The sequence below is a fragment of the Chiloscyllium punctatum genome, chromosome 44 (genome assembly GCF_047496795.1).
Source record: "Chiloscyllium punctatum isolate Juve2018m chromosome 44, sChiPun1.3, whole genome shotgun sequence".
Lineage (NCBI taxonomy): Eukaryota > Metazoa > Chordata > Chondrichthyes > Orectolobiformes > Hemiscylliidae > Chiloscyllium > Chiloscyllium punctatum.
Window position 1 is genome coordinate 3,473,886 of NC_092782.1, and position 26,561 is coordinate 3,500,446.

General features: G+C 37.5%; 1 protein-coding gene across 1 annotated transcript in view; it reads right to left on the reverse strand.

Moving 5' to 3' along the window:
- Positions 1-24,432, reverse strand: part of LOC140466591 (uncharacterized) — a 119,837-nt gene extending 95,405 nt beyond the window's left edge. Inside the window, 22 exon segments of the mRNA XM_072562043.1 lie at positions 307-445; positions 790-938; positions 1,279-1,358; positions 1,468-1,529; positions 1,614-1,860; positions 5,148-5,274; positions 6,106-6,200; positions 11,313-11,468; positions 11,721-11,858; positions 11,938-12,010; positions 12,099-12,191; positions 12,325-12,463; positions 12,569-12,689; positions 13,916-14,041; positions 14,211-14,412; positions 15,680-15,768; positions 15,916-15,994; positions 16,325-16,442; positions 16,950-17,178; positions 17,327-17,401; positions 20,693-20,746; positions 24,384-24,432. Coding sequence (XP_072418144.1) covers positions 307-445; positions 790-938; positions 1,279-1,358; positions 1,468-1,529; positions 1,614-1,860; positions 5,148-5,274; positions 6,106-6,200; positions 11,313-11,468; positions 11,721-11,858; positions 11,938-12,010; positions 12,099-12,191; positions 12,325-12,463; positions 12,569-12,689; positions 13,916-14,041; positions 14,211-14,412; positions 15,680-15,768; positions 15,916-15,994; positions 16,325-16,442; positions 16,950-17,178; positions 17,327-17,401; positions 20,693-20,746; positions 24,384-24,432 — 2,640 coding nt within the window.
- Positions 24,433-26,561: the final 2,129 nt, after the last annotated feature.

Consider the following 26,561-nt stretch of genomic DNA (forward strand, 5'->3'; position numbering starts at 1 on the left):
AACTGTTCAACCTCCTCATGGGAGCATGAGGTGGCGCCGATACAGTCGTCAATGTAGTGGAGGAAAAGGTGGGAAATGGCGCCGGTGTAGCTGTGGAGAATGGACTGTTCTATGTAGCCAACAAAGAGGCAGGCAGAGCTGGGGTTCATAGAGGTGCCCATGCCTACCCCTTTGGTCTGAAGGAAGTGGGAGGATTCAAAGGAGAAAAAGTTGAGGGTGAGGACCAGTTCAGCCAATCGAATGAGTGTGTCAGTGGAAGGGTACTGGTTGAATCTACCAAGAGAAATGGGGCTCACTACAATTTACCTCAACAATGGTGTATTCACAGTTGCCATCATAGCTGTATCTTCTTCCATCAAAGGTCATGTAATGACCATCTCCATAAACTAGGCAGGTCTTTGGACATGAGCGTTTAGTACATGTCCATAAACCACCTTTGCATAGGCTGCAATATAAAAGGTACAGATTAACCATGTTTTTCAATTTTGTATAGATAATATTATATTGTGTAATAGCATTAGATAGGGTATTTGGTTAGCTCAGTTGGCTGTACAACAGATTTGCATGCAGAATGACGTCAAAAGCATGTGTTCAATTCCTATATTAGCTGAGGTTACCATGAAGAACACTCCTTCTCAACCTCCCCCCTTGTCTGAACCAAGGTGATCTTTATGTTAAATCACCACCATCACTCGTCACCCTATACTAAAAGGATAATCAATGCTATGTTAGGACTATGGCGTTTTTTTCCTTTACTGGTATTAATTTGTAATATTTATACAAGCTCACCACTCATTGCAGTCATTTTTAATTGTTTCTCCTGAATGGAAGATTTCACCACCGTATGAACAAGGACAGCGTTGTGATAAAATGCATTTTCCCTTGTAATCTTCCACCAAACCTTCAGGACACACACAGCCAGGGACACAAGGATTTGGCTTATAAAAGAGAATACACAATGTCTCAATTGGGAGTGTTGGTGATGCAGATGTACAGGATGTATAGATTGATCATCATCAAGTTAAAATATGCCTCATTTCCATTATTTGTTGTGTATAAAATGCCTCAATCTGTAGTTGCATAAAACCACGATTTTTTACACTTTGTGTTATAAATTTAATTAAAATTTATTGCATACAATGCCACAATATCTAGAATTGATCATTTCATATATAGTTGATACTGTTAAAAAGTATTATCTTGAGGTCTTGTTCAACTCACTAGCCTATAAGTTAAGACATAGGAAATCCAAGAAGTTGTAGGTTTATGGTCACTTACGCATGGTCTGTTTAATGTTTGACATGTCTTTCTACATCTTGTAGTATTCTGACAGTCTGAAAATTCTTTTTCTCCACAATCTAAAGAACAACACCATATTTTAAGGAAATTGTTACTCCCCATTATGGTTTTTTCATTTTAAATATTGTCTCTTAATTGTTTTAAAAGAGATTGAAAACAATTATTTACCTTTTATTTCAGATGGGTCTCCCTCATCCCCAAGGCAGGAAGGAACTCCATCGACACAGTTACTGAGAGAAAAATTGAACTTGGTTAGATCAAAGTCATTTGTTCTTAATATTTGATACCATGCCAAGCAAAATTAAAGTACTCACCAGCTAACTCCATTAACAGTAATAGCGTTGCCTTTTTGCACAATCAAGCCACCAAAATAACATGGGCATTCTGATTTGCTCACACATTCTCCTTTCTCATTCATGTACTTTCCCTCAGGGCAACCACAACCATCAACTGGAACATCTTGAACCTGACATGTGATGTCAGGCTTTGACAGATATCTGCAGGTACGGTTACAGGCTGTCATACTATACTGGAAAACCTGAGTGCTCGGGCAGGTTACCTCTACAAAAAACAAGAAGGACTTCACGTCAACCAATTTATTTCAACCACAAGTACAGTTGAATTGCTAATTATCAAAACACCTTATAAATTGTATTTTACAAATTTAACCACAGGTTTTTTTTAAGAAAAAGTGCAGCAGGATTAGTTTTTATATAAGGCCTTGTTCTAGATTCTTCAATTCATTAATATCATAACAAGTAATAAATGAATATGTTTTCAAGAGTATGAGCGCCTATCATGAAATATGCCAGAATGTTCATCATAATATCATTACATCTACTATCATTACATCTACTATCATTACATCTACTAAAGTAGCAGGAAGGAAAGGAGTCAAACAAGAGCAAAATATTGCGCATGTTGGAAATCTGAAACAAAAACAGAAAGCTTGGGAGAAAGTCAATAGATCTGATAGCATCTGTGGAGCAAGAAAAAGAATTTAAATTTCAAATCCAAAATAAGCCTTCAGTAGATTACAGTGTCAGATTTGAAACATTAACTCTCAAAGGACAGATGATCCGATGCTGCTCCGATCCTTCAATTTTAATAAAGGAGAGGAAGGTCAGCTTTTCTGAGAAGAGATTCTGCTCCGGCACCCTCCAGTAAGTGTGGAGCCACGCTTCCACTGACAGTTCCTTCATTGTGTAGAATGATCAGAGGAAGGCAAACCCTGCCCCCTATTCACAGCATTCTGAAATGTATCTGTCCTGGCAGCCACTTTGACAACTGTTATCAAAGACAAAATATACGAGGTAAGTGTAATGTTGAAGAGCGGAGAGAATAGGGTGCCAACTGCATGTTTTGGGTGCCTGGGGTAAGATGACAGGTGAGAAGGGGATAGGGTGCCTGGTTAGTAGGATTCTGTATATTGTGTCAGCTCCAGCGTGGAGGATTGGGTAGGCCAGGAGAAAGTGGGTGAGGATGATGGATGGTGTTGCAGGACTATTTACAGGTTATTGGAGTCAGATTGGGTCCTGTCTAGTCTGGCAGTAGTGGTGGATGGAGAAAAGGATCTGAGCTATTTAGATGTCTGTAATCTATTCAGAGTGTGTCCAGATACATTAAGCTCATTTTGACATAACAATATATGAAAAAGCAACAAGGGCAGATCATTCAGTTCCATAACCCCACTCTATCATGTAGTATAATCATAACCAATCTTCCAGCATAACTCCACTCTCCTGCTCATTTTCCAGAGTCCTAAAGGTGTACAGCATGGAAACAGGCCCTTCAGTCCAATCTGCCCATCCTGCCCAGTTTTCACAATTTAAACGCGTTCCATCTGCCTGTGCTTGATCTATATCCCTCCATACCTATCACATCCATGTACCTGTCTAAATGCTTCTTAAATTTGACTTGCTTCTAACACGACCTCTGACAGCCTGTTTCAGACACTCACCACTTGCTGTGAAAAAATTGCCTCACGACCCTTTTGTATCTCTCCCTTCTCATCATAAGCCTATGCCCTCTAGTTTTAGATTGTCAAATAATAACTGGAGATCAAACCTCTATCAATCTGAACCCTCTGGGGGTATTTAATTTCAAAGCATCACAATACCTGAATAAATGATTTCTCTCCATAACTCAGTAAAGGGTATAGTTGCCAAAGTCCCAGGGCAAAAAAGTGCTGCTGTCTCATTGGAAAGAGACAGTGGGTAATGGATTAACCTGTGTTTCACCATGCCACAGGCCAGAGGTGAAGACAAGAAAATGACACCTTCACTGTGACCTCAGTGGTATAAACATTGAACCTGTGCTCTTGGTACCACTCTGCATGACAAACAAGCCATCTAGTTAATGAAACTAACCATATTCCAGTCTAAATGTTTGAATGCCTTATCTTGACATTGTTTCATTATGTTCTAGGAACCCCAGCCAAATGAAAGTTACTAAAACTTCTTAATGAGTATGTGATACGCACAGATCAACTACAATCTGGTTGAATGGCACAGCCTGAATCACCTAGCCCTGTTTCTAATTTCTTATGCACCCATCTACTAAGAGGTTTATCAAACTCCAGTTGCTAAAGCATTGCTTTACCTTAACAGTAGTGCAGTGCCAGATATTCTGATGAAGTATGATCAGTGTTTGGAGAGCTGGTGCTTTTCACTAGTGAATGGGGCAAAACAACAATCATTTCTGCAAATTGATATCTGCGTGTCAATGAATTTAAGGACAATCATCAGAAATTTCCACAGAAAGATGAAAAGGCATGTAAACAAATAGGAGTATAGACCAGCCCAGAATTGGAAGTCATCATAAGAAAGAAGCGCTATGTTTTAATATATTTCTACAGCAGCTCCAAACATGAATTGATGCACCAATATGTAACAACAGAATCAAAAGATCTGTCTTTAGAATTGTAGAAATATTAGATCACTTTGAGAGTATTTGTCCCATTTCTATTTCCTTGATTTTGATTTTGTTTTCACATTATTGAGAAGAGTTCAGTGAAAGTAACAACAGATGGATGGTGTGCTAAGAGTGATTGTGTACTCTGGAGTTTTTAATCTTTGAGAAGAGGTGAAGATAAAGACATGATAGAAGATTAAAGTCTTTTCTAGGGCTTCAAACATTTGGAAACAACTATCACTGGTTGTTCAATATACAATTACATAGCTGGGAGCAAACTGTTAGAGTAAGAAGCTCTGAAGAATTCTGAGGAAGGGCCATTTGGCCTGGAACATTAACTCTGATTTCTCTCACAAAAAGGTGCCAGACATGCTAAGCTTTTCCAACAATTTCTGTTTTCGCTAAAATTAGAAGTATAGGTCACCATTAAACTATTGGTGAATTGTCATGTGAATATTAATATTCTCTACCAATACAGGCTGTGAATGTAGGATATTTACAGCTTTCAGCATAGACATTGAAAGACTTTTTTTAGGTAAGGACAACACGAACAATTTCCAGTAATGAAACACATTTATTGTAATAAAATAGCCCAACATTCTTCTGGAGAGTGCTATATAATAGTATTTGACAGTAGACTATATAAAAAGCTATTAGAACAAATGGTCAAAAACTGATTTGAGGAGATAGATTTTAAGTAGGGTCATAACTGAGGAGAATCAGATGGACGGGTAAAGAGGTTTAGAAAGTCAAAGTTGCTTCAAGAGACCAAAATAGTGAATTCTTGGAAAATTGGAGACAAGGTACAGATCTAGCATGATCTAATTGAGTGACTGATAAGACCTGAGGAGATGGACACTATCCCACTCTTACTAATGCTCCTCTATCACATTTATGTCTGATTATAACTTATCATGTGATTAAAAAATACTTACCGCATATTGATCTTCTCCAGTTATGCACAACCAAGCCTTTTGCAGCACAGGCATGAGCATAAGCTTCCAGTGCAGCACATATACAGTCATCGATCCTCTCACAGTGACATGAGGCAACTTTACACATCTACGACATGCAACAAAAACAAAAATTGCCGAAAATGACCTCTTAAAATTATACAGAAAAAATATAATTTTCATTTATTAATGCATTTCCATAAACTTAAACTTGAAAATACCATACAATTGGAATCATCAAGAAAATGTGACTTGAAATTTCTGAAATTGCTGTGTTGCTAAGATGTTAGACAACTTGATATGTCTGATTAATTGGGAACGCAATCTGACTTGTGTATCCAAACAATTGGAAATACTTATTTGTTTTCTTATAAATTATTTTTGCCTTAAGTTGAATTATAAATGATATTTCATTTAAAACTGATTTCAAGTATAACATTCATGATACATGACTTTTGTTTAACGTCAGCCCTATAAGTGGCACACAACCAAATGGGCAGCATGGTGGCTGAGTAGTTAGCACCAGGGATTCAGGTTTGATTCCGAACCAGAGTAAGTGTATGGAGTTTGCAAATTCTCCCTGTATCTGTGTGTGATTTCTCCAATTTTCTCCAACAGTCTACAGATGTGCAGGTTAGGTGGATTGACCATGCTAAATTGTCTTATAGTGCCCCAGAATGTGCAGGCTAGGTAGGTTAACCATAGTAAATGTGGGATTACAGGTCTGGATGGGATGCTCTTTGAAGAGTCACTATGGACTTAATAGGTCAAATGTCTCTTTTTGCACTGTGGTGATTTTATGATTCTATTTTAAATCCCTTGTCAATAAAACATTGTGAATATCAGTTGAGTATAACTATGATTTCAAGGAAAGTTTTTACATTGATTTTGGTAATGGTATATATTTCTTTGCAATGATTCATACAGAATTCTGACTTACTTCATAATACTTGTCAAACTCCACTGCAGAATGGCATTTAGCGAATGCACCTTTGGGGTCCTTTAAGCAGTCACAATTTTGTTTAATATAGATTTCTGAAATACAAATGTAAGTTATGATTATATGAAATGTGAATAGTTTGGATCTATATTATATAACTTTGTTATTTTTCAGTTGTATAATCTCAGAGTTATTTCATTTGCACAAGCACACAAAGAGGTAACTGTTTGTGGACATTGCCATTTTTCTAACCAACCATGTTCAGAATCATGTTTTGAGTAGGGTCAGAAGTTACATTTGGTCAAGCTAAAATAGAAATATTCAAAAGAAAATTGAAGTTTAGAAGTTTCTTAGGAAATTTGCTTTTCCTAAACTCTGAGCCAGTCAAATCAGCAGGTATTGATGTAAGGTAGGTCTATGCCTTGGCACTATATAATACCTGTGAGATTATAACTTGTAACAGGGGTTAGATTGAATTTCAGTGGATCATAATGATCATTCTGCATATTCACATAATTCATGTAAAAATAATCTTCTTCTCAATGGTTACATTTGGTCTTTTTTATATGTAGCTATATTCCACTTTCTTTAATCACTTACACACACCTAGCTGTTTTAGTTCTGCAACCCGTTCAGAGTTGTAACCTTTAAGTTATAATGTCCCACCAAAAGTATGTCACCTGAGACTTCTGCACATTGATCTACCACATATCCACACACTCCACCAATTTGTCTATATTTCTTTAAAGTTCTACACTATTCTGCTCACAACTCACGATGCTTCCAAATTTTGTATCATTTGTAACTTTTAAAATTATGCCCAATACATAAAAGCCTGGATGATTAACATATATTGGAAAAGGCAAACGTCCCAACATTTACCCCAAGATTTTCCTCCATAGCCTTTTCATCAACCTGAAAAGTGTACATTAACTGTTTTTCTGTTTCCTCTTACACAACCAATTCTGTATCACTGTTACTACTGCTGCATCTTTTAATCCATGATCTTTGCTCACAAGTCTGCTGAGTGAAGTGCATCTTTTGAAATATCATCTGAAAGTCCATGTACTATATACCACATCAACTCCTCTCACACCTCTTCAAAACTCTCCAGCAAGTTAGATAAACATGATTTTCCCTTAGATAGATTAATGCTGGCTCTCCTTAATTCACATAATTTGACCATGCAACTCTTCACTTTGTTTCAATTTCTTGCTTCGAGAAGTTTCCTCACCAATGGTGTGGAATGTGAACTTACTGGCTTGTAGTTACTTGGATTATCATTTCAACATTTTTTGAACAAGGGCAAAATGTTTGCAATTTTCAATATCCCTGACACCACCTTTGAGTTTAAGGAAGAGTGGAATATTATATGTATGATTTTCACTCTCAACTTCAGTTGCATATTTAAATATATTCAATCTAGTCCTAGTGCTTTGTTAACTTTAAGTACAGATAACCGAACCAATGTTTCCTTCTTATCAATTTCTCAGAAATAGATTTCTTTCTCTTTAATCATTGAAGTTGACTATCTCTCTATTAATTATTCTTTCTCTAAATCATTCAATATTCTTTTCCACAGTCAGCTTAAACTGTACAAAAGAGTGATCATTGTCCTTAAATGGTCTCTCATTGACCTTGATCTAATTATCTCATCTCAACCCTATTCTCTCAATATCTTTTGCTTAAACATTTTTCTCTAAATAACAAATTTGTTTTCATCATACTGGTAATGTATTCTTAAGGCTAACGTGGTGCCACTATTTAAGAAAGATGGTAAGAAAAAGCCAGGAGTCTATAGAGCAGGGAGTCTGACATTGGTAGTAGGAAAGTTGTTGGAGTTAAAAATCACACAACACCAGTTTATAGTCCAACAGGTTTATCTGGAAGCACTAGCTTTTGGAGCGCTACTTCTTCATCAGGTGGTTGTGGAGAATAAGACTGTAAAGCACAGAATTTATAGCAAAAGTTTGCAGTGTGATGTAACTGAAATTATATATTGAAAAAGACCTGGATTACATAGAACATAGAACAGTAGAACATAGAACAGTACAGCACAGAACAGGCCCTTCAGCCCACGATGTTGTGCCGACCACTGATCCCCATGTATGCACCCTCAAATTTCTGTGACCATATGCATGTCCAGGAGTCTCTTAAATGTCCCCAGTGACCCTGCTTCCACAACTGCTGCTGGCAACGCATTCCATGCTCTCACAACTCTCTGTGTAAAGAACCCGCCTCTGACATCCCCTCTCTACTTTCCTCCAACCAGCTTAAAACTATGACCCCTCGTGTTAGCCATTTCTGCCCTGGGAAACAGTCTCTGGCTATCGACTCTATCTATGCCTCTCATTATCTTGTATACCTCAATTAGGTTCCCTCTTCTCCTCCTTTTCTCCAATGAAAAAAGTCCGAGCTCAGTCAACCTCTGCTCATAAGATAAGCCCTCCAGTCCAGGCAGCATCCTGGAACCTCTGAACCCGATCCAAAGCATCCACATCTTTCTTATAATAGGGCGAACAGAACTGGACGCAGTATTCCAAGTGCGGTCTAGCCAACATTTTATAGAGCTGCAACAAGATCTCACTACTCTGAAACTCAATACCCCTGTTAATGAAAGCCAAAACGCCATATGCTTTCTTAACAACCATGTCCACTTGGGTGGCCATTTTAAGGGATCTATGTACCTGCACCCCAAGTACCCTCTGTTCCTCCACACTGCCAAGAATCCTATCCTTAATCCTGTACTCAGCTTTCAAATTCAACCTTCCAAAATGCATCACCTCACATTTATCCAGTTGAACTCCATCTGGCACCTCTCAACCCATCTCTGCATCCTGTCAATGTCCCGCTGCAGCCTACAATAGCCCTCTATACTGTCAACAACACCTCTAACCTTTGTGTCATCTGCAAACTTGCTGACCCATCCTTCAATCCCCTCATCCAAGTCATTAATAAAAATTGCAAACAATAGAGGCCCAAGGACAGAGTCCTGTGGAACACCACTCACCACAGACTTCCAGGCAGAATATTTTGCTTCTACTACCACTCGCTGTCTTCTGTTGGCCAGCCAATTCTGTATCCAGACAGCTATATTCCCCTGAATCCCATTCCTCCTGACCTTCTGAATGAGCCTACCATGGGGAACCTTATCAAATGCCTTGCTGAAGTCCATATACACCACATCCACAGCTCGACCCTCATCAACTTTCTAGTCACATCCTCAAAGAACTCGATAAGGTTTGTGAGGCATGACCTGCCCCTCACAAAGCCATGTTGACTGCATTTAATCAAGCCATGGTCTTCCTGATGGTCATAAATCCTATCCCTCAGAATCCTTTCTAACACCTTGTAGATGACAGGTGTGAGACTTACTGGTCTGTAAATGCCGGGGATTGTTTGTTCAGTCTCTCATCTTTCACAATGACCATGTTGGTTTCATTCCTTTCATATGTAAATCGCAAAACCTTTTTTAAAAGTTACTTTCTCAAGTGAACTTTAACAACTGGTGTCATGTCGGCCCAGAAAATGTATTGAAGGTATTAGCTCCCTGTGTGAGGCTGTCTGTACCACAATGGTCAGACTGATTCTAATCTAAAAATGGATTGACAGAATTTTGCATGGGTTCATGCAGTTTTTGAGCAAAGTAAAATGTAATTCTGCATGTACAAATTCACCCCACTCCATTTGTATTTGGAAAGGCAAGGACTGATTAGGGATAGTCAATGTGGCTTTCTGTGTGGGAAATCATGTCTCACAAACTTGATTGAGTTTTTAAAGAAGTAATGAAGAGAATGATGAGGGCAGTGATCCATATGGACTTCAGTAAGGCATGCGACAAGGTTCCTCATGGTACACTGTATAGCAAGGTTAGATCACATGGATTGATGGGACAACAAGCCAGTTGGACACAGAACTGGCTTGATTGTAGGAGACAGAGTGTGATGGTGGACGTTTGCTTTTCAGACTGGAGGTCTGTGGCCAGCATTGTGCCACAAGGATCTATGCTGGGTCCACTACTTTTTTGTCATTTATATAAATGATTTGGATGTGAATATAGGAAGTATGGTTAGTAAGTTTGCAGATGACACCAAAATTGAAGGTTTAGTAGACAGCGAAGGTTACTCAGAATACAATGGAATCTTGATCAGATGGGGCAATAGGCTGAGGAGTTTAATTTAGGTAAATGCGAGGTGCTACATTATGGAAAGGCAAATGAGAGCAGGACTGAGACACTTAATGGGAAGGTCTTGGGGAGTGTTGCTGAACAAAGTGACATTGGAGTGCAGATTCATGGTTACTTGAAAATGGATTTGCAGGAAAATAGGATAGTGAAGAAGGCACTTGATGTGCTTGCCTTCACTAATCAGTGTAATGAGTATTAAACTAAGGAGGTCATGTTGCAACTGTACAAAACATTGGTTTGGGCACATTTGGAATACTGCGTGTAATTCTGGTCGCCCTGCTATAGAAAGGATGTTGTGAAATTTGAAAGGATTCAGAACAGATTTACAAGGATATTGAAGGGAGAGGCTGAATAGGCTGTGGCTGTTTTCCCGGCAGCATCAGAGACTGAGAGAGATGACCTTATAGAGGATTATAAAATCATGACGGCTTGGATAGGGAAATAGTCTTTTCCCAGGTGTAGAGGGCATAGGTGTATGGTGAGAGGGGAAAGATTTAAAAGAGAGCTAAGGGACAACCTTTTCATGCTGAGGATATTGCGTGAATGGAATGAGCTGCCAGAGGATGTAATAGAGGCTTACACAATTACAATGTTTAAAAGGCTTCTGGATACATATATGAATTGGAAGATTTAAAGGGATATGGGCCAAATAGTGGCAAATGGGACTGTATTAATTTAAGATATCTGGTTGGCATGGACGAGTTGTTTCCATGCTGTATAAATCTATGACTCTATGATTACATAAATACTGAAGCTTGTTCTATCCTCAATCACCCAGGTTCTATTTTGATGAATCGAGGAAGTGGTTATTCAATCCATTCAAAGTTTTGATTTATGCAAATACAAGTAGTTCAAACTTTGATATCTAACAATGGATCTTGAGGGTTTGTGTGACCATGAAAGTGTAGGATAAAGAGGTTGCTGTCCATGGAGTATCGTATATCCTGACCAGGTGAAAAATTAACACCCTCTTAAAAAAAAGTTACTTGACCACCTTGATGAAGATTCCATTCAAACCTACCATCTTCTGAACTGACACAGGCAGGATTCACGTGTGGTGAAGGGCAATTCTCACTTTCTTTCCAAGTGTCAGTAAAAGCCACATATGTGTTCTCCACGATGCCCTGGGCACTTAGAAAGTCATCATCTGCATTGTGATTGAAGGTTCCACATAAACCTGGAGATAGAACAGCATAGGCCTTTATAAGAGAATGGTTATGGTCAGATGTAACCTGCTGTGATGGATAAATATAATACAACCAATTTCATTAAGAATCCACAGTTCTTTGAAAGGTTACACAAGAATGTCTTTGTTTTGTCTAAACAAGGAGATTTTAGCCTAACTTGCTGATTGGGAATTTGTTGGGACCAGAACGATGCTGGTTTCAGACCCAGTCGCTGGAGTGTACTATTTAGTGGAATGTTGTACCTTTGGTGGTTCCATTGGCATTTTTGGGCAGTGAGATGTAAAGCTGCATGATGGGATGTTTCTGTATTTGCATTTTCAACCCAGACTTTGTTGATACTTGAAGGAATATTGAAGACTGGAAAAATATTGTTATATCACCTGTAAATAAAGGAGAGATTAACTTCTTTTACAGCTACTGTTTGTTAAACTGTTTGAGCTCAAATAAAGACTACTTTACCATTTACTAGAGGAACTCCCATTCTATTTCCATTATAGTCAACAGTGCCATCATTATTGAATATGTAGATGTCCTAGAACAAAAAATGAAAATGTGTTTTAACATTTAGGACATAACAAATTGGAATATAAAGTGTACACATGAATATTATAAAGTTTTACCTGATACTTTGTGTATGTCACTCGCTGTAAACATGTCTGCTTAACTGCTGTTTGACATGGATGCATTTCAATTTTTACTGACCAGTCTTTTGTCTGTGAAAAATTAAAAATTGCAGAGCTTAGAAATAGTTTTGATTGGCAAAACATGTGATTTCAAAATCAAGGATTTATTTCAAAAATTAACTAACAACAATTGGAAACAGTTAATGAGCAAAGTCTTACGTACAACAACAGCGTCGTATGAACAGTCACCAATCAAATTATAGTATGTGCCATCAAATGTTGTAATATGAGTTCCTTCTTCAATCTTGCAAATTTCAAGGCAATTAAAATCATTGCACTCCCACATTCCCCATCGACAGGTGCTAAAGTCATAACAAAGTAATTCATAATAAGGTATTTTTGCTGAAAGTTTGCACATTCATTTATTGATGTGTGTTGTAATTAACTAAATAGGTAATGATTGTTACCATGACTGGCAGAAAGGCATTCTTATTTCTCCAGTCTCATATACTTTTCCATCATATTCACAAGGACATTCTGTTTGGTGGATGCATCTGTAACCACCTCGCATATTATCAAGGACAGTGCCTGAAGGAAAATAAAGCAAATAGCTGTGTTTTTGCTTATAGCAAATAACCAGGAGTATGATTTTTACCAGAGGATATGCAAACAGTTTTGCCTTTCTTTTGACTAATGTTGAAGCATCCTAAAAATCGGTAACCTAATCTAATCAGCAATATTGACTCTGAACCTTTGGTATCCTGTCATAATAATTCCCATTTTGTGCTCGTGCTAACACTTCTCAGTCCTCAACCAACTGTTCCAGTTCCAGTGAGGCTCAATGTAAGCTTTAGAATTAGCACTTCATCTTTCAATTAAGCCCGTTACTACCTCCTGTATTCAACATTGACTTCAAAGCTACCGATTGTAAACTGTGTCCTTTTGTTATTTTCTACTCTTTCCTTGTTTTAATTCACTCTTTCATTTGGCAGCTTACATGCTCCAGTCACAGATTCTCTTTCCTTTATTTTTTGCTTCATCTCTATTCCCTTTTGTCTTTTCTGTCAATCTTGCATGAGTCCCATTCTGTCACACACCTTCCTTCTGAACTTTTCTGCATACCCCTTGTTCAAAATCTATCACACATCCAACATGATGTAATGTTATAGACCAGATCCATCAACTCTATTTTTCCCTCTATACATTTCTAGCAAACTCACCGAATATGTTTTACCCCAGTATTTTCTGTTCTCACTTCAGATTTGCAGCATCTGCAATATTCTGCATTTCAATGAGTATTTCCAACACCTTTTTTAATCATTTCAACATACTCTATTCTATTTTCAATCATAATATCAAATGATAAGCTTTGACAAATATGCACACAATTAGACACCAGACTATTTTCAGTCATTCAATTAAAGTGAATATCACATCCTTAAAGGAGAATCACATTGCTTAATCTCAAAAGTACTGCAAATTATCTGAAACTTTTCTGCATTAAACTGCAGTAACTTCCTTTCAATATTTTTGAAAGCAAATTTCTTTGCTATACATGATCATAGAACAACCATATTAAACAAGAACTGTGTGCTTATTTCCCATAATCATTCAAAAAATGAGAAACAAGCTCATTAAGTCAAAGCGCAAATGAAAAATGGATTCAAACCTTCTACTGTCATAATTTTGTGATTCTATTGTTTCTTTTATAAGTCAAGCAGTTTAAACAGGTTAGCATTGTTAAAATTGAATAGAGTTAGGTAAAATTATTCTCAAAGAAAGTTGAATCGTTCAGTACTCTTAAGTATAACTACCTTTTGGGCAACCACAGGTATTCACACACTGATCACACTGTTGCTGAGGGTTTGGGTCAGTGCAAGTTAACTGGCAGGCAGGGCCACACTCCATATATATCTGATCCCCAGGACAAGTTGGTGGTGCTGAAAGGAAAAGATTTTTGACTTTATAATTTGGCTTGAGCATTGTTATTAAACAGCTAAAAGATCATTGCAAATTTCTTGTTCATCAGTTTATTCGAAAGATTGAAATAATTGAATCCCATTTAATAGAATTTGTTTGAAGGTCTGCCTGACTGCCAAGATAACTTACCACATCCTGTCTTTTCCCTCCAATCCATCCACAGTAAAGAAGCTGATTGTACACACTGATGTGATATTTCTTCAAAACTGGCGCAAGAACATTGCCTCACTCCTTTACAAGCACAAACATCCTCTTGACATATCTTCAAGTATTTATCTTCCATGGCTTGGTTATAACAAGATGGAAAAATATTTGATATGTTTGAGCAGATCTGAATGTAAAAAAAAAACGGAAATCAGGAAGGTACTTAAGTGAATCAAATTCCAAATCAGTATTTGGTGCTACAGTAAATGGAATGAGACCAGAGTCATTGACCATGTGAAAACACATCTTTTATAGACAGAATACAGTGAACAAATAAGCAAGCAATGTTTTCTTATTCAAAAGGCAAACACAGAATAGCAGCAAAACTACATCAGCTACTGTTGCAGAAACTGAGCACTGCAAAAAGTTTATATTAGAACAGATAAATGCCAAATTATAAGTAATATAGTGGGGCAGCATGGTGGTTCAGTGGTTAGCACTGCTGCCTCACAGCACTAGGGACTGGGTTTGATTCCTGGCTCGGGCAACTGCCTGTGTGGAGTTTGCATGTTCTCCCCGTCTCCCCGTGTCTGCGTGGGATTCCTCCAGGTGCTCCGGTTTCCTCCCACAGTCCAAAGATGTGCAAGTTAGGTGAATTGGCCATGCTAAATCGTCCATAGTATTAGGTGGATTAGTTATGGGTAAATGTAGGGAAATGGGTGGGTTGCTGTTTGGAGGGTTGGTGTGGACTTGTTAGGCCAAAGGGCCTGATTCCACGCTGTAGGGAATCTAATCTAATAGCATTAGTTTAGAAAAGTTAGTTCTGTATTTATTCTTATACATGCATGACCATCAAGAATGAGTTTTCATTGTCTATAAAAAGTGCAAACAAAATTGTATCACAACTACATTTTTAAAAAATCATTTTCTACATCACAACTATATATCCTTGTGCACACATAGACATTTCCTATCTGGAAACATTGCTTCCTTTTGTCACAATTTCATGTCACCATATGTCATTGTAAATTACTATGTTGAATTCTATCATTTACTTTTATTTTTATAAAAGTTATACAGTATAGCCTATGGTGACTAAACATATTCCTACACATTACCTGTACCCCACCCTAACTACCAACAAGAGCTTGTCATGTGACTCCTTCAAAGAATTTACTTTGCAAATTACCATGACTATTATCAGATTATCAAACCCAAGCAACTTCATTAATATCTTCAGGAAAGGGAGCCTAGTCTGACTGTGGTGACATTTCTTAGCAGATCACTTAATTTTAAAATCAGTAACTAGAAGTGGCTCCACCCTTAGTTGCTCAGGGTGCTTAGGGATGAACTATAGTTTGTGTCACCTGAATTCTCAGTCTGTTAATGTTCATACTACATTAGATTCAAGAGGTATGGCATCTTCAAGTATTCTCAGGATCTGTGAGATTTACCTTAGCTGAGGTACAATTAATTTCTTTAGGGAATGTGGTGGTGCAGGAAATATCTGAAGGATCCAGTTTGTATTCGATAATGTCCATTTCTACAAAATCCAAATAAAAAGTGAACATCGTTTATTTTCTATGCATTTGATTAATGTTAATGAAAATTAAAACATGATAGAACTGAACAGAATATGAAATATGATTAAGATTTATTTCATAGAGTAGGACAAAGAGTTTTTTTTTACCAGAGATTAATGAGACACTTTCATCAAAAGCTCCACAAAGGCCACATAATTGTCCATGGTAACGAGCATCAACTGTGACCTGAAATCGAAAGACAGATGTTTTAAACAAAAGTTGGAAATCTTCACATGATTCGACAAATTTATTACCGCCAGGTAAATTCATGGAAAAATAAATTCTTCCTATCAAAAGATGTGCTACCTTATTACTTAACAGAAGGATGCTACCCAACGCCCCTCCCCCAAGTCCCTCCTCCCTACCTTTTATCTTAGCCTGCTGGAACATTCACAGAAGGACGCTACCCGTCAATCTGTGTCAGTGACATTAAACAGAGAGAAGAAAGTAAGTCCATTTTATTAATTCTATTGGCTCATATTAGGAATTAACGGTGCACTTTCCAAACTTTCTTACCTGTAGTCGATCTTCGTAATTCCACTTCAGCTTTATAGAATGCTTCTTGTTTGAAAATGACACGCCGACTCCATATCTTTGAATATTAATCACCTTGTCCATATATGGTAATGAAACTCTATTTAAAAAGTAACAATAAAAGAAAAGATATTAAAACTGCAAATATTGACTTGCATTAACATTTAATCACCATAACATTTTTTTGCAATGATGTTGGATTTAACAACATTAGGATCTATATTTAAAGAGAAATCCTTCTACGAGTAGAAGGACCGAAGGGTCTGCTTCCATGGTATACATCTTTATGACTCTAGAAAGATAAGAAATATGGTGAGTAGTGCATCAAAATGAGCAGCTTCCCCAAAGGGATATCCATATTGGACTGCGGCAAGTGAAATCAGAGGTTAATGCCAAAAGAACTATTGGAAAAACAAAAGAAAATAATAGAGATACAAAAATTCCTAGTGCTGTTGAGGGCAGAGCTCATAGGTAATGGAATTGGGGTGGGGGTGCTGGTTTGGGTCCTGGCAAATTTATTCTTGTTTAATACATAGCAGATGTTGGTAATTTCTATACCTACGAGTCCTGCAATTAGTATCAAAACCAAGAAACACACTTAACTTACACAGTGCCTTTAACCATAATTGCCCCATTCGCCATTACAATCATAACACCTTCGAGTTTGATGAAGATGTGCACCAAACTGCCATTTGAGCTTCGCTGAATTTCCACATTAAAATCTTCCACATTGCCTATGCAGTGGCGAGTCAGAATGTATTTACATGTTGATATCATGTAGTAAAATGTATCTGTGTACGTCCTGATTGCTCCTTGTCCCCATGTACTGCAGGTACCTAATGAAATGTAAAGAAAGCAACCCATTCATTGAAACAGCTATCAAAACATTAAAGTTGTGAAAGTTTCAATGCTGTCTTGCAATGTAGACAGAAGAAGTAATTGAATGTTCATATATGTTGAAAATGAATACAAGGATATACTTACGAGGTCCTTCAAATGATTTGCTATGAACATCCCTTGCATATCTAAAAGTCTGTGTGACAGCAGACCCGTCCAATTCTAGGAAGAAATATGTTTATATTTAAGTTAGTTCAGAGAAAACATAGAAGTTTGAAATCTGATATCAAAGTCTATTGCATTTCATACAATACTTATGTTTCTTGTAGCAATTTTTCAAAGCAACTCTGATCTTGATTTTAAACAGTACCATTTAATGTATTTTTGAAGGAGGAATTCTATGCTAAGCATGGTGTGTCATTTTTGATGTAATTTAATGTGACTGCCAAACACACGCTAATTGACTTTCTAAGCCTTCATCAAAATTAAGGATTTTATGTAATAGTAACTGAAGCTTATACAGAGACTAGTGAAACAGCTAGTGAACTGGTGAACTAGCACCTTTCAAAATCTGGAACAAAGTTGCCCACAAATTTCTAGCAGACCCCTTTTTCTAAAGGAAATTAAATGTGGAGCCAGATCAAGTGGCTTTCTTGACTACAGCAACAACATGGTTATGTCTGTCAGCATGAAAGTAATCAGGTACATTGAAGCACAACACAAATTTAAAAGCTCATACATATCATTCATTTTTAGTTTAATTTCTCAGAAAAGAATGAAGTGTTTAACCGGGTTAAGATCAAAATTAAACTAAAGGCAAACATTTTTAACAAGCAAAAATACTTAAAAGTGTGGTATCTCTGACTACTATGATGAAGTTGCCACATTGCAGAGATATAAAATTAAGTTTATTTTGGGATGAATGAGGGAGTGAATTTACAGCCATTATGAAGTCAGTGTACTGTTAAAAACCTAGGTAAACCTCATTGAAAAAAGGTTTAACTTTTCCAAGGATAAAAATGGAAATGCTCATCAATTAAAATTACTTGCAGTGATTGTAATCTCTAGGTGCCTCAAAAGCAGACCTTCTGAAGCATTGTAGATCATTGGCAATAGATTTTGGATTTCTGCATTATTCCAAAATTGGGCCAACTTCTAACATTGTTCCTAGTTTCGATGGAATATTAACAGCAAGCATATACAGTTTCACCAGAAATACCACCATAAAACATGGGTCATTCAAATCTTTGAGCTACTTTTTATTTCCCCTTTTTGTGAATTATAATTTTTGTATTGGGCACTTTTATTATTTGACGGGATTTCTAGGCACTATTATCTGAAACACAATATTCCTAGTTCTGCAGATATCAGTCAGTTCTACCACACTGCCACCTGTTTCAAACCTGGCAATTTTATTAAATTATCAGATTATTTATCTGGCATCCAAAACTGGATGAGCAGATACTTCTCCAATTAAAGACTGGGAAGTATGAAGTCATTATCTTCAGTCCCTTCACTAGGTCCATTCCCTAGCTATCACTGAATCCATCTTGCTGGTAAATTTCTGAGAGTGCACTGGACGGAAACAAGCCTCTGATTGTGTGTGCTATCATTAAGACCATCTAAGGCCACTTCTGTCACATTGTCCAAATTTATTTCTTCCTCAACTCATCTGCTGCTAAATGTTTCATTTGTATCTACGTTACCTCGAGACTTGACTACTCTTCCAGCACCACTAATCCAGAATCTGGTTTCCAGCATCTGCAGTCATTGTTTTTACCTGTTTTTACCTAGTCCAATATGAACCTTGCTGGTCAGCCACAGTTTCAGTTCCATAATGGTAACGTCATTCAAATTTCTGCTGCCCTTAACTTGCAACAAGGCTGTTTCCCTAGCACTCCTGTGCTTTCTGACTGTAATTAGCTCACAATCGAGCAAAGCCTTGATTTTAAAAGCTCCTTCTTATTTCCAACTTCCTCCAAGGCCTCATCTCCTCACCCCTGTAAACTCTGCCAGCTGGAGATATCTGAGTACCTAATTGTTGCTTTGAATCATAGGATGCTGTGCCTTTGTTTGCCTTTGCTCTGAACTATGAAATTTCGTCCCCACACTTTTCAACTTCTTTGCTTCATTTTCCTCCCTTAAGAGGATCCATAAAATCTATCACAAGTAAATTACAAACTGAACTCTGTCCACCATTCCATAACCTCAAGCTCCAATTTTCTCTAATTTCCATGTGTAATGTTGTGCTCAGCTTAAAATAGCAACCAGAGGTATAATTGCTTTCTCAGGAAATGGTATCACAGCATACCTCAATTCGACAAACTCATCTCCACTTGTATCGGTCCAGTTATTGGGGATGTGGACGTTCAGGCAAATTTGAGGGCCAATGTCCTGGTTCACTCAGCCCATATTTGAATATTGCAAAGTCTCCTGGAATTGTGCTTTACTTTGAAGCTGCTGAGCTGACCTGGAGTTCTGGGTTCAGGCACCTCGTAATACCCTCTGGAGAGTTTGCATACTATTTTTGGGTAATTCTTAACATAACTAGAGCACTAGTTAAGAGCTTGAAAGCAAGTCATCAGCTTCAAGGAGCAATAATTTGTGCAACACACTGCTGTGGAAATAATTTCTTTTGGCTCTGGAACTGGTTCGATACAACTTTGTCAATACCATACAGGACCTGGTCACTTCAGTCTTTGATCACCGAAACCTTGGAGCAGTTGTTAGTTTCACTGATTTAATTAATACATTGGGACAGTTTCAGGAATGGTTGCCATTAAGCAATCATTGATTGCTGTAAAATTCCATCTCGTTCACTCATATCAATTGGGGAAAATAATCTGCTGTTCCTATCCTGTCTGGTCTAGACATGTCATGAGACCCATAACAATATGCCGGACTCATATTTTTTCTTTGAAGTGGCCTAGGAAGCTACAGAGTTTAAGGACAATCAGGGGTGGACAGTAAATTCATCTAGCCAGCAATGTCCACATCTCAAAGTCTAAACAAAAATATGGCCATTGTAAAATGAACCAAGAACCAAATGTGCAGCTTGTCACTTTCTCTCCTGCTCTGTACAGTGGGCAGAGGACATTATGAGCCTATTAGTCTTCCAATGTGAAGAACTTTCCTCAAGTAAGTGTTGCAGAATGCTGCATTCTCAAGATCCAGGATTGTGTGCTAAGGGGCACAGTAAAGCTTCGGTGGGAAAGGACACTATCTTAAGTCTTCAGCCATAGTGTAATAAAGAGTTGTAATTTATTTGAATCAGTTGGGCTGTATGCTTTTCACTGTATGCATTTTGTAAATGGCAGATGTGTTGCAATTGGAACGCGATAGCTATGAGTGCAATATACTCAGTTGAGCAATGTTATATTTTATTGCTGTCTACACAATATCCAATTCAAAACACTTTTAAGATACTTTAAAAATAAATTATATGTTTGAAAATAAAATCCATTAACCCTATTGATGGAATATTTCATTTCAGAATTTTAAATGTTAACTTACCATATTTATTCATTGAATAATCTCGTTTAATTCGTTGGTGGGCAAAAACATCATCTGTGTTAAACAAAGATCAGTCTTACACAAATGATTTAACACATTCAAAAATTTTTACATAGAACAATTGGAGAGAGACTTTGACATTTTTACTGAGAGAGTTTGAAATTCAAGTACCATTAAGTTAAAAACATGCTGAAGAAAGCTCATTTTTTCATTTACATATCTCTGTTTAATTATTGACTAGAAATGCACTCTAATGAGTAAAACCCCATTCCAACAAGAGAGGTACTACACAATCAGTTTCAACATGATATTGATTTATCACCCACTAATATAGGCCAACAAAAAATAATTGTCACAAATAATTTTTTCTGTGTACTACGTTATGCCCAATCTGATAGTATGTGGAAAATTAACTGCGACAAATGAATAAATTACAATGGTTAGGTTGAAAATAAATTACACATTTGGCTGGATGGTTGGGTTGTGTTGCAGCATGATGACAACAAAATGGATTCAATCCCCTGTACAAACTGTGGTGGTTCAAGACCTTCTTCCTTGCCATTCCCTGTGTCTCATATGGGGTAATACCTCTCAGGCTTTGCAACCAAATGTAGCTATACTGAAATGCCCATTGCCCTTCCTGGACTATAGCTGATTCCCAAACAATGGCACTAGCCATCTCATCTCTATTTCAAAGGTTAGAATGATATTTCAGAATTGCTCAGCAAGACTTTAAGTCAAGATTTTTTATTCCAAGAGCACTTTACATATGTGCATCACACAAAAGCAAAATATATCAGTTAATGTAAATGCCTGGCAAATCATCATGGTTGAAGTTTACTGTGTTACCTTACCCCAAGAGGCAGGATGGAAGTAAGGCAGAAAAATTAGCCCCCACTCCCCACAATCAGGGAATTTTACTGACGGCTACTCTATGACTATGTAAAGCAGTAAAATTATCTCCCACCCCCCCCCCCAACAAAAAGGGAATTTTACTGATGGCTAGGCTGTGACTAAAAGCCTAAAGTGAAGCGATTTCCTTCACTGCCATTCTTCTGTTTCTTTCTCTGCCTTTAAATGTTTTGGTTCAAGAGATACATTGCTCAGTCACCATTCACAAAAGTGTCACATGCTGCATTATTAGCAGCACATGCTCATACGTTTGTAGCACAAAAGTAATGCATCCTGAAAGGTATCAAGAGGAGGAAAGCAATGAAATTGTATGCTCAGTACTGAATGCCACTGTCACAGAATGTATCAGCCATCACCATTAATGTTTAATCTGGGTGAAGAGATATCCATGAGGTAAAAAAAGTGTCAAAAAATTATAACATGGCTTAAAAATGTTGAACATTAAAGATTTGCATCATCATAGCATGGAAACTCTAGACAGACCATTCTGAGGGTAAGGTTTACTTTGGCAGCACCTCCAATGAAGGTCAAATGGAGAATATGAGGATTAATTAAATGCTTTAGGGTGGCACAGTGGCTCAGTGCTTAGCACTGCTGCCTCACAACACCAGGGACCCAGATTCAATTGCTGCTTCGAGCGACTGTCTGTGTGGAGTTTCTACATTCTGCCCGTGGGTTTCCTCCTGTTTCCTCCCACATTCCAAAAGATGTGCAGGTCAGGTGAATTGGCCATGCTAAATTGCCTATTGTATTAGGTGCATTAGTCAGGGGTAAATGAGTCTGAGTTTATTACTCTCCAAAGGGTCGCTCTGGGTTTACTGGGCCAAAAAGCCTGTTTCTGCACTGTAGGGAATCTAATCTAATCTACTGTTCTGACCCAACAATGCACAACAATTTTTTTTCGGCCTAAATTGTTGAGACAATATCAAAAACCATAATTTAAAAATAAGCAATCAACCCATTACAGCCAGCGTTCTCTAATCTTGCACACAACATTTTGTAATTTTAAAGCAAATGTGTGGAAACAAGAAGTTGAGAAATACAGATTCCAAACAGATTAGCTGCCATGGTCAGAGATAGTAAATGGAAGTGAATGAATGGCTGCAGTGCTTCACTCATTTTGCAACTTTCATTTGTGTAGGCATTGCTTCATTCCACCCGTTGAAAATTCCACCTGTTGAATGTGAAGATAAATATTATGCAACAATTTGAAAAATGTGTTTGCTTAGTCATATCCTGGATAGTGTTTATCCCATTGGTTCTAACTCAGATTAATGGGATTTAGAAAGGAGTGAGAAGCAATCTGTGAATGCACATGAATCAATAATTATGTAAATGTATTCATTCTCCAAACTCTGAAAACATTTTAAGAGATGGTGAACTGGCAAGAAAATATAATGCCTGCCTTCTGCAAGGTAATGATTCTGTGATAGTTTGACAGAAGCATTATTCAGTTTACCCTACATCTCACAAAAGATCATGCTGATATTATAGCTACACAAAATTGTGCAGATTCAGTGTATATTTTGAGTGATGGGCAACTGGGATGCAATGGATCAGAAAGGAAGCCCAAATAGTGGGCAAGAAACAATGGAAAAGCAATCACCAAAGGCCAAATTCCTTGCCATCATCACTGCCACCCTCCATAATGCCAATCCAAAATGTTGGTCACAGACATTGGTGACTCACATTATACAATATCATTCTGCCAAGCCAATATAAAAAGGGAAGATTGTTTGGAAGAATGTTTCTGTGACCAATATATAGATTTGAGCATTCAATGAAATCTGAGAGCCGCAATACTTCAATACTTCAAGATGAAACATTGATCACACCTTTCATAAATGTCAAGCTCTTCAAATAAGACACATTCCATTTTATTTCAGACTCCGCAAAGTGGACATGCTTTTTGTGCCTAAAATTGCAAATGCCAATATTAGAATCTCTTTCAGTATGTCCAGTGTTAGACTTTCAATCCCTGGGTTAGAAGGATAGGATTTATTCATATATCCCAGCAGTGTCAATTAAAGTGGAAAGCCAGGATCAGTGGTCTAAGTGGCCAAATGTTGTATTTACACCTTTTCCCCCCAAGACCGTTGGCCACTCTTTTGCAGTGGTTTCAGTGGAAATTTGGGAGAACCCTGAGGGACTTCTACCTGTTTTGTTATCATTAACAAAAAAGATTTATTGTTTGAGAAATAAATAATTACAAAGAGAATACATACGTCCTTTAAAAAATTGAAAATCAAATTCATAGTAATGACAACAAACAAATAATTCCTTCATTCCTTGTTGAAAAACCTTTCTTATTGTAAAACTTATTTTATTGTAAGAATGAGAATTGATAACCTTCAAATATTAATTATTCTGTTAATTTGTTTTAATAATGGCAAACAGTTGAAGATTTTACATAACTCTGATGGCAACAATATTTCTTATCTTTATGTTGTGCAGAGTGCACCGCAGTTTTAACTTTGATAAGTTGTATCTATAGTGTAACTTTATTATAATTTTGTGGCCTAAGTTGTCACCTTTACAAAATAACTTACAGATAGGTTGTCAGCTTCTACTCCTTGTCTGGTAACTTGTTTGATTAATGAAAATCCAATCAAAATCACATGATTTAATTATTTGCTTATAGTAGGTTAAAATAAACTCTTGGAAAGTGATTTCTATTTTAACTACATTTACAATATTAAATTACTACATATTTGAAATAAACCTACTTACCTGCTATCTTTCTTTAATATCTGAAATATAATACATTGATAAATCTTACCTTTCAAAAGGGACAATGCCCAAAGAATGAGAAATATGGAATATTTCATTGCAATGGTTTAGGAATCGAACAGATTGACATCTGACTGAGCCCTGCTGACTACTGGGTGTTCAATTTCACAATTCTTTTATACCTCGTCTTTGATAAGTTACACTAGAATGATATGAGGAAATTAATGACAGTGTGTAATAATGCTTAAATAAACAGGTATTTTAACCTTTTGAGAACTGAAAGAATTTTAATATGCAGGAACCTCTCCCTTAAGCCGCAGGGTGATTGAGAATATGTGGATTTTGATTTTATAAAGATAACACACCCAATATCCTTGGCAAGGGAATATAGCTGCATGCAACTTGTATTGCAACAACATTTTAACACAAAAACTTCCAAAGAGCTTTGTGAGTCAGATCAAAAAGGGCAATAAATGTCAAGATGTGGATGGATAAATTTGGGACCAAGATCTAAATTATGGGATTTGGATGAGGTGGAAGTTTAGAGGAGCTGAAAAGTCAAGGATCAGAAGGCTTGAGGCTTTGGCACCAATGGTTGACGAACAGTAGAAATTAAAACAGATAGGGTTGCAAAAGGCAGTGGAAGGATTTGAAAATTTAAAAGAGGGATATGAGAATGAGGTTTTTAAATAAATAAGGTGAGACATTGGAAGCTATGCAGGTGAGTGTTCTGATGAACAAATCAGTCTTACCATGGCACAGGACATGGGTTGCTGAATTTTACACCACATCAATTCTATGAATAGGGGAAGCTGGTTAATAGGACACCCAGAATAATTGAAATTACTGCTAAGAAACGTTTGCTCAATGAGATACAGTCATGTGAAACTTCTTATTTCATTAGTCCAACTTTGGTGTTGCTGCCTGTGAAATATTCCATATGGACATTTTGACCAGCATTTTACTCATAAAATACACTTATCCATTTGCTTTTGCTGTAGGAGGCAAACTAAAGGACTCTGGTTCATATTTTTTTATTAAAACATGTGCAAGTTAAAGAAACAATGCTTATGCAACAAATTAATTTAACTTTGCCCAAACTATGAATAAAATGAATATTTTAAAAAACCATGGCTGACTGCCTGATAGGCACTCATACTGCCTGTTCTGGTGAACCTGTTTAGGTTTTTGGACTTCATTCACTGAACTCCATTGGCAAGGCACTTAGGGTCTTCTTCGTACAAAGGTGTGTGTCACATGGTGTCACACTGGATAAATGCATTTTATGAGTAAAAAGCTGGTCAAAATGTGTATATAGAATATTTCACAGGCAACAGCACCAAAGGCTTCCCTCGAGTCTTTGCTGAGGGAAGGTGTCCCTTCCTATCTCCCCTTTCTCAGCCTTTCTAGAAATGTTCTCTGACTTTAGCCACTATGCCTCTTAGACAGTAACATGTACTGCTGGGACCAGGACTACTCTGCCTGGTCCTTCTATTCTGTGAGAACAGAGGGGTGAAAAGGGACCAGCTCCTATTACCTTACAGCATGGAAGCTGTGCTATTTAAGACAGGATGACAGAGGGAAATGTTACTTACAATAGGAAAACTCGGGCTGCAGAGAACTTTGATCAGCCAATATCATCCTCATCAGAACATCTGATCAAACATATCCAGAGCCTTAACGTCAGGATGAATCCTCAACACTCCATGAATGGGGCATGGTTTTCCTGGTTCAGATTCATGGCAGCAATTGGTGTGGCCAGGGCATCGCCTCCTGGTTCTATGGGATTTAGATCAGGACTGAGGGATCATAGAATCTCTACAATGCAGAAGACACCATTTGGCTCATTGAGTGCGCACTGACCTCCAAACAGCATCCCAACCAAACTCAAACCCTAACCCTATCCCAATAACCTACTGAACATGCACATCTTTGGACTATGGGAGGAAACTGGAGCACCCAGCAGAAACCCACAGAGAGACACTAAGAGAATGTAAATTCCACAAAGACAGTTACCAAAGCTGACATTGAACTCGGGTCCCTGATTTGGGGGGGTGGGGGTGGAGGTGAGGGGTGGGGGGGGGCAGTCATGGGAATGGAGACTCACGTTCCAGTAGGAATAGGTGAAATTTTTAATAGTTTTGGGAGTCAGATACTTATATCTGCTTTATGTGATCCTCCCAGAATTCACTAAGATTTGTAAACCAATGGACTTACCAACTGTGGA